General features: G+C 39.4%; 2 protein-coding genes across 2 annotated transcripts in view; one reads left to right on the forward strand and one right to left on the reverse strand.

Moving 5' to 3' along the window:
* Positions 1–972, forward strand: part of LOC106522267 (lactase-phlorizin hydrolase) — a 12,720-nt gene extending 11,748 nt beyond the window's left edge. The window contains exon 17 of the mRNA XM_014015218.1: positions 749–972. Within this exon, the coding sequence (XP_013870672.1) occupies positions 749–915 (167 nt within the window). The 3' untranslated portion in view covers positions 916–972. The remainder of the gene's footprint in view (positions 1–748) is intronic.
* Positions 973–1,184: 212 nt separating this feature from the next.
* The window catches only part of gjc4b (gap junction protein gamma 4b), an 8,766-nt gene continuing 628 nt past the window's right edge, over positions 1,185–9,322 (reverse strand). The window contains exons 2-3 of the mRNA XM_014015219.1: positions 3,228–4,404; positions 1,185–3,139 (exon numbers count right to left, since the gene is read on the reverse strand). Of these exons, the coding sequence (XP_013870673.1) occupies positions 3,126–3,139; positions 3,228–4,374 (1,161 nt within the window). The 5' untranslated portion in view covers positions 4,375–4,404 and the 3' untranslated portion in view covers positions 1,185–3,125. The remainder of the gene's footprint in view (positions 3,140–3,227; positions 4,405–9,322) is intronic.

Raw genomic sequence — 9,322 nt, forward strand, 5'->3', positions numbered from 1 at the left:
GGTTGTAATGTGACAAAATATGGAAAAGTTCAAGGGGTATGAATACTTTTGCAAACCACTGTATATGGCATCTTTGTTTAAAGGAGACATATCTAGCAAAAATCCACTTTTTTAGTTGTGAAGGAGGAGTCTCTAGGAGTAGAAAAGTTGGATTTAGTTTCCCCTGGTGCAGCAAAGGTATCTTTATATTCTGTTTGGGTCATATTTTTCAGCCTGTTCAGTTTTCTCTATTTTCTATGATGTTTTCTGAACTATTACATCAAATKATCTGCAACGRAATTGTCAAATAAGGTCTGGRCTAACAATTTCCTCACCTTAATTCTCCTCTGGTTCTGGGTCAGACTCTGGCTCCAATTTGTAAGGCTGGATGGACAAGTCTTCTGTTGACAACTTTTAATTAAATTGTAAATAAAACACCTCTGCACCGCTAGAAAACATAACCACCTCTCAAACCGGAGTGGACCGGTTYTGAAGCTGGAGGGGGGCGGGGCTTGAGGCATCTTAAAGGAACAGTAACAAAACCAGCTGCTTTAGAGATGCACATCAGAAAAGAGRAGCTGGTAAAATTAGAATAAGAAGTAATTCAGACCAAAGCATTGTTGTCCCTAAAGAYCCCAACTGAATGATTTAAACATGAAAAGGGTTTAAAAGCATATGTCTACTTTAAAACTTAGTACTGAAGAGTTTTACTGTTATTAGGTATTTTAACAGTATATGTAAAGATTGCCTTGTCTTATTTTTTTTCCAGCAACAACTGCCCCGGTTCCTGAGCACCCAGTGAGGTTTCTGGGTCTGAGCCTCTCCAATGAAGATGCTGAGACTGGACTTAATGCTACATTTGCTTTGCTGATTGTTGCAGCAGTTGGAGCCATTTGTTTATCTGTAGGCTTCGTTCTCATTAAAAGGAAGAATTAAAATGTTGACTTAGTACAATTAGAAAACAATTCTAACTGCAGTTACACTTGTATTTGAACAAACATCTGCTTAAACACACTACATTGCTAAGTTGCAGATATTTAAATTAAAAATACTCTGTGCAACTGAATTCATTAAAGTGGACTTTAAACATTTCGTTTTAACCATATTAAAATTTCCCAAAAGTGAAAACACCAGTGAGACAAATGAACAAGTTGGAAAATTTATTTTAAAAACTAATCACAAAGTACTAGTCAATACAAAAAGTATAAAAAAGTACAAAAACGTTGGTCAAAAATATCTGAGATGACATTATTTGAGTTGGTAAAAATGGCACTGTAGGTAGGCGTCAGAATACAAAAGATGGCATCTTAAGAGTGCACTCAAGGCATTAAATTCACATTGAAATGATTTGTTTTTAAACCATTTAAAATCTGGAGCAAAAACTTCAGAAATCAGCACTTTCAGATAATAAACCTGGTACAGGAACATCAATTCAGCTAACTGAACAGAACAAGCATGAGCTGAAAAAGTAAACACTTAAATAGTACCTTAGAAAATGAGCAACAGATTAGCAATGAAAAAAAAACTGCTGCACTTAAACCTGTACCAAACCCTGTTCAAAACACACCAGTACACTCAAATTCCAGTTCCAGGTAACAGATTATAGTGAATATCATCCAAGTAAAATAAAAATAATAATCTGCTACAGTGAAGAGAGCATAACAATACTTAAGATATAAAAATAAAGAACAGTAACAAACATTTAAAAATAATAAAGACATTATTAAGAGGTTTTTTCTTCAAGCATTACCCAGGTTTGTTCCTTTGGACAAAGGCACCTCAAGTGTGTTCCAGTTACCATCAAGAGGCCTGCACTATGAAGTAGGTTCAACACAGCCGCATTATCGCACAATAACCAGCTTAAACTCCAACTACAGCACAGAAACTGATAAGCTAAGAATACAAGCACATGTGAAAGAAGCAGTGTCAGCGCTACAACCCATCCYATATGGATCTGCAGCTGCATATTTCTCAAGAAAAAAAATGCTATGCTAAACACATTTACAAAATACATAAAAACTGGAGAATCACTGTAGCAGCCAAGAATAAGGAAAAAAAAAAGCCCACCAATTGTGACCACTAAAGAGCTTATCAAAACCACAACAAAAACAAGGCAGTTCTATCAAAATTTGTATAGTTTTCTTAAAGGAACGCAAGGAAAAATGTAAAAGGAATGCAGTGAAGTTGTCTCATCCTAAAATGGAAGAGGAAAATGCTGCTGTTTTTTTTAAAATAATGGAATAAAAAGGTACCAACTCTAAAATAAGTTCACTTTAGTGTACTGATGAGTACGCTGGAGGAAAGTGTTTCTCTGCTAAGAATCGGAGACTCATGATGCTCATTGGGAAAAAAAAATAACTACACAGGAACACAACAGAAGAGGCTGACATTTTCCATGAAATGAATCTGCCCAGAGCAGGTAAACTGTTTATATTCCAATGTGTTCCATCAGACCCAGGATTAGCTCTCCAAGCTAAAAACCCTGCGACTCACAAGTCCTAGAATTGTGAAGCGCCAAACAAAATAAAAACACACTTAAAGAAGCCCTTATGTGACAATTACCTTGTTAAGTCTTCATAMGCAAGACAACAAGCCTAGTACCTTTCATCCAAAAGCGGTGCCTTGTTTGTTTATTTGCTCCTAATATCACCCACTCACTTTCTCTCAAAGTACAAAACTCCAAAAAGTAAAAATATATAAAAATTGGCTTGGTCTTACCTTAAAAACACAATAAAAGAAGGAATTCCAGTTTAAATCTAAGGCTCACAAACTAAACTTCAAACAGATGACCAAAAGGAATAAAATAACTAGAAGTCTCATGATAAAATATCCGTATATATTTATATAAAAATATAGCTGCCCTGAGGGAGAAATACGTCAACCATTCTTGTTTCACGATGGAAGGCAGAAAGCACTTTGGGTCTTCAGACAGGCTGTCGTCTCGAGTTTTGCTGAGCTGAAACGATCACTTCGTGTTGGTTATTTTTTGATGATGCTCGGCGACGGCTGGCCGTAACACTGGAAGGCTTGGGCTGTCTTCATATACCTCAAGTGACGCCACAGAGTCACAATCAYACAGACACACTCCCTGCTCATTTCCCTTTTGTCCTCACTGCTCCTCTTTTGATCACTTAGCTGTTGAGAGCCTACGCACGGAGACCTGTAAAGACAATTTGAGCAGTTAAGTACATTTTTACTTCAATAAAATGGACAAAATAAGAAGCAGTGTGGTGAAAAACAAACATTACCTTTATCGCAGGTACTACTCTGCTTCTCCTGGGCAAAGTTTAGTCTGTTCTGCTCCACTGCAGTGCCGTTCGACTCCGGACTGCTGCTGCGYGACGGGCTGCCTTCCTCATTTTGGTACGCCAAATCCAGATGCTGCTGGGCCAGTTTTAAGTGTCTGCGAAGCCTCTCCAGCTCCCGAGACGACGCCTCRTCTCCAAAGGACTCGCGGCCCGAGTCGCCCAGGTTGTCCCTGAAGCCCATTTTCCCAGACGGGTCTTTCTTCAGAGCCGTGTGGTAGCCTGGGGGTGCCGAGGGCTGACGGGAGATGGAGGACCTCTGGCTGGCTAGGGCCGATTGACGAGATGGTGAAGACTGAGACCGTGGCGTGCAGAAGCAGTCGCGGATTCCACTAACGCCAAGGTGGATGATCTCCAGGACGGTAAAGAGCAGGCACAGAGCGCTGACGCCATACATGATGAGCAGGAAGATGGTCTTCTCGGTCGGACGAGAGATGAAGCAATCCACTGTGTGCGGGCAAGGGGAGCGTGTGCAAATATACGACGGCGCCACCTCCATCCCGTACARAACATACTGCCCAAACAGGAAGGAGACCTCAAAAACTGCACGCGATAGCAGCTGGAAAACGTAGACCTTCATCAGACCATCCCTTTTGATGCGACGTCGCCCATCGTGCTTCTTTTTGGGATTCTCTGCAACTTCCTTTTCTTTTTCCGGTTCGATCTCCTCTTGGATCATGGGATCTTCCTCTCCGTTGTCCTCCGCTTCCTCRTAGTCTCTGTTGGCTCCACGGCTCACTATGGGCATCTTCTTCCTGCGCCGGGAACCGTAGTCGTCGTCGTCCATGCGGGCGATCTTGTGCATGGCGAAGCCGAGGTACATGATGGTCGGCGTGGTGATCATGATCACCTGAAACACCCAGAAGCGGATGTGCGAGAGCGGCGCAAAGGCGTCGTAGCACACGTTCTCGCACCCGGGCTGCTGCGTGTTGCACACAAATTTACTCTGCTCATCGTAGTAGATCGACTCGCCGCCCACCGCCGTCAGCACGATGCGGAACACGATGAGGAGCGTGAGCCAGATTTTACCCACGAAGGTGGAGTGGTTGGAAATCTCGTCCAGCAGACGTGTGAGGAAGCTCCAGCTCATTTTGCTTGCGAGACAGGGAAGCTGTCAATCCTGTGGGTGGAAAGAGAGGAAATGTTGAGAGGCTGCTTTCTAATTTCTCCACCAATAAACTGGTCAACAACAAAATAAGGAAGCATAYGTTGGAGTTCAGGAATTCCACTTTGTCTTAAAAATGGTACTTACTGAAAAGTCAATTGGCTTGACTGTTATTACGTGAGACGGACACAAGGTGGAGCTACACYACAACAATATGATCATCCTTACCCCCAGAAACTATTACTTTCTGCATTTATGAGTGCATGTTCAGACATATCTCTGTGGACTTAAGTTCTAAAACTAATGTTCTTAACATACCAGGAAAAACTTTACTATTCTGCAAAGATCTCAAGCATGTCCAACATGATTAAAAGAAACCATACTGGCATGTGACCAGTGGYGGATCTAGGATTTTTCTGAGTAAGGGGGCCATCAAGGGGCCACAATATTCATAGAGGTGCCAAGTCTTTGTTCAGCATCCTTTCACACAAATTCCCAGTGTATACATTTTACACTTAAAACACTTGTAATGTAATTAAAATTTTTTTAAAAAAAAGGTACAATAAAGCCCCCTTCCTTATAGATGGCTTTTAAAGAGTTTATAGATTAATCTGTAAACACTTTAAAAATTAGTAATAAGCGTTTATTAAGCAATAATTGGGGACGTGAAAGAGAAAATTGTCTAGTTTCATTTAACAACGATTTAAGAAGTGTAAACTTTACAAATGAATTAATAACCTATCTATAAACTCTTTATAAGCCATCTATAAGGGGAGCTTGATTGTATAGTGGTACCAAAAATCTTGCACAGTAAATTTTCACCAGTTTCATACATTTTACTGTACAGATAAAATATTTTCAAACACACAACATGTGAGAAAATCCAGCTGTCATTTRTCAGTTAAGACTTTTTTGCAGAATTGTTCATATTTTATGAAGAGAAAAATTCTGTAAGCTTGATTCATTCTGGACTTTACTATTTGGCTCATTATCACAACTAGTGTTTGAACATGGAACTGCATCCATCATCATCACTCTTGGGTAAAGGACAGATGAGTGACAGGGCAGGGGCACTTCAGGGGGCCAATCAGACTTCAGCTGGGGCCAATGCCCCWGTGGCCCCGCCCCTAGAACCGCCCCTGCACATGACTACTTTCACTGTCCAACTTAAGTCAGGACACGAATGAGTGGTCAATCTTTGCAAAACATCAGTTGCACAACGAATCTGCTCTGCTCCGACACTTTCACAAAATCACATTTTTAAACACCTTTCACATCTTAAAGTCTCGCAAATTTTAAAAAAAAAGCTTTTGTGGTTTCACACCATCTGCAATTAACTTCATGAAACCATGATTGACTCACAAAACCACACAGCTGAAGTTMAAGCCAAGCAGGCAAATATCCATCAACTCTGAAATGTGTGAAATGGCACTTTCAAAACTGAGGAGATATTTCATGCATGATTCTTACGTTAAAACCTTTTAGTTCATTATGGTTCACTTTATGGTTACAATTATAACAACTCATGTTTTCAACTGTTTCATACCCAACTCTGGTWTTTGTTGCACTTTTTTGCCGTTAGCACGGTCATTGCACTGAATCATTGTCTTGTTTGGAGTCATTTTGTACTGTGAGACACCATTTCATCCCACTGCATTCTAAATCTGTCTGAAACGACAAAGTAATCCTGACCTGTGGCAGAAAAATCAATCCAGTTAAAAATTCAGCACTTCTTACTGGCCTGTGTTTTAAAACTTTCACTAAAAAAAATGTCAAGCTTATTCCACGACTGATCACTTTATTTTAAGATTTTGATTTTACATAATTTCTATGACGGCAAAGTAGACCTTCATCAGACCATCCTTTATTGTTTGATATCCTCATTGGTTAAGAACCTTTCATCTTCAGGATGCTCTAAAATAGGATTGGGCGATATTGGCAAAAAAATTATTCACGATTAATTGTGGTATTTAGCCGATAATGATTAATTTGACGATTAATCCCCTGGAGTCCCTGGACACCCTTATGTCCTGGTCACATGACCAATTTAGTGGGAAAGATTTGCTCTTCAGAAAAATCTGTTCCAAATTGTGTCAAAATCACAGACTTCAGGCTGTACATCAAATTTTAAATTGTGTTGATAGATAAATAAATCACAGAACTTTTGTTCAAAAGTTCATCATATTTGAAGCAGAGAGGAACACCGAGTGGACTGACCGGGGAAAGATCCAGTCAGTCTGCCTGGTGGCATTAATCGTATTAATCATCAAGTGCCAAAAAATAATCGATTAATGCTTTTCTGACGATTAACTGCACACGATACGATTATGCCCAACCCTATTCTAAAGTGAAGGTAATTAGTTCAATGTATCACTAGTTATCAGAGGTGTTTATGTTGCGCCTTTTGCTGCTTTCCTGCCACAAAGATTCTTGAATTTGAACAATGAGCAAATTAACACCAGAAATTTGGTTTTGTTTTACTATGGATGCCCTTTGACACAACCCGGGCTCAAACCTGCCTCAGGATTACAAGAACATGGTCCTGACCACTGGACTGTAGTCACTGTATAGTGTAACCATTTTTAATTTAATACACCAAGTCTGCACAATGAACTTCAACTTCCTGTTGAACTCCACCTTTCCAAGAAGAGAAACTGAAAACAMGCACACCAACCTCCTAACTGATTACATTTATTCAACACCATTTCTACCAGTTTTACAGAAAAAAGCACCATTGTTGTAGCTTTATGGATCAATACCTTCACTAACAACAGTCATCAACAGAATGTTACAGTGAATGCAAAATCATTTACTTAAAAGAAACAAATAGTTTGGAATGACTAAGTCTTTACCAATAACCCCAGGTTTTTTAGAGCAGTTTTATCAGGAATCAACCATACCAAGCGAGTTTGACATGTTTTAGGGATAGGTCAAAATCAGTGTGGGTTAGAAGTTAAGCTCAGTATTCACATCCGTGGCCAAGGAATAAAAATGCATTTTCCAAAGCCAGCAATGGCAACTGTTAGTTTCAAGAGTTTTTTTCTGAAGCAACATTTTTCTTTTACACTCGTTCTGCTGACTTAGCAGCTGTACTTTAATTTATGGTCCTATGGTCAACTTTTTACAAGTCACAAAACCTCATGAAGTTATAACTGGGACAAGAAATTTTAACAAACATCTYGTCCAATTTACATATTTGAGTCATTATAGGTCTCATAATTGCACAAAGAATGAGGAGGAGGCGATTGTGGCATCCTTGTGTTTTCTGGCAGCGGATCACTTTTTTATTTACTAGAACATAATGTCAACTCAAGTCAGAATGACGCATTTCAAAAGGGATCTKTTGCCAACTTTAATTTATTGGTAATTAGAAAAGAACCCATCATGTTTGAAAAGGTTGTGATCGCTCATAGACAAAGTTTAACATTTTAGACAACAATGCTAGTTGTATTAGATACTTAAAGAATTCTGGATACTTTGTACTTTTGCCGTTTTTAAAAACACTTTGTAGACATGATAAGGAGCACCTGCCACTGGTCTCTCTGTAGCCACCTTGACAGCCACTGATTTTCAGTAAACTACTGTAAATTCCTAAAATCTAGATGGAGCTCGTTTATWTGGTGGACCAATTTATTCTAGGCCACGTTTTAAAAAATCAGCGCTCAACCACACCTGAGCATGCCTACCCCACCACCRTGCAGGAAAATGAAGATGCAGCAACTGCTGCTACAACCAGCAAGAGACCTCTTCTGCGCAAGTTCTTCTTAGCAAGGTTAAATATGTTTCAGTTAGCAAATTTTATGTATCATTTTAGAATACAAAATGCACACTGGCCAAAAATAATAAATGGTTTTGCCTATCAGCCATCAGTTGCCCCGTTGACCAATAAAATGGTGACCAGAGCCCTGAAAAACACCAACCTAAGTTAATCTACCCATCTGGTTAAGATTAGGATTTAGGGATCACTGAGCATCAACAGTACATTATAGTATAGTTAGAAATTAAGATAACAAGGGTTAAGTATCTAAAATTAAACTTATTGTAGGTTGAATATGGGTTAAAATTTATTTTACATTAGAGCTTCTGTTACYGGTTAATAGAATAGATAAGCAATGGTTAGTAGGCTATGTGACAAAAGTTTAAAGTCACTTCCAATTAAATATATCTATTTGCACAGAATATAAGCACACAGAGATTTAAAGCAGTTTTTACATCTCTTCCTTCTTTCTGCATCCACTCAGGCCAGCTGGACTCCATCAGGCCAGAAAGTCAGAGTGGAGCATTTTAACTCCATCTTGCAAGACAGACTTTTAAATTATGCATGCTTCCATTTTATCAGCAGCTTTATCTTTTCACTTTCTTCAAAGACATCCTGTTATTAGTCTGACCAGTGGGGCAGTGTGGACATGTATGTGGCACTTGACACCCTTCAAATCTGTTTCCAAGCTGCAAAGGTTCATTTCTGACCGGGCGCTGCAGAACAGAGGGGCTTTTGTGGTCCCTCACATCTGGGAGATGGGTTATAGTTAATCCTTCTGCAGCCCAAGCCCTCAGGCTGAGGGGCCCCTGGACTGAGACGGAAAAACTATGAAGGATGACCTAAGTGAGTGGTTTCATTTGGGTACATGTGCTGGTAATACTCAGAAAACTGGATTCCATCCGATCCACCCTTTGGTTCTTCATAACAGACTAAAACCTGGACTTTTATATTTATGTAAAAATAAAAAAGTGTGAAAGAAGCCACAAAACGACTTCAAATTACAAGYTTACCTTAAAACAATTCTGCTTTTATTTTTAATGAATGGCATATGAAAAGTAATCCCATTAGGAGGAGCATGCGGAGGAAAGAAAAATCTCGTGCCAATAAGCGACGTCATCACATGCTCGTGCTACGTAATATTTAGGCCGACAGATTGTTATATATGATTTCTAT

This window comes from Austrofundulus limnaeus, unplaced genomic scaffold, assembly GCF_001266775.1.
Source record: "Austrofundulus limnaeus strain Quisiro unplaced genomic scaffold, Austrofundulus_limnaeus-1.0 Scaffold125, whole genome shotgun sequence".
In the NCBI taxonomy this organism is placed as follows: Eukaryota; Metazoa; Chordata; class Actinopteri; order Cyprinodontiformes; family Rivulidae; genus Austrofundulus; species Austrofundulus limnaeus.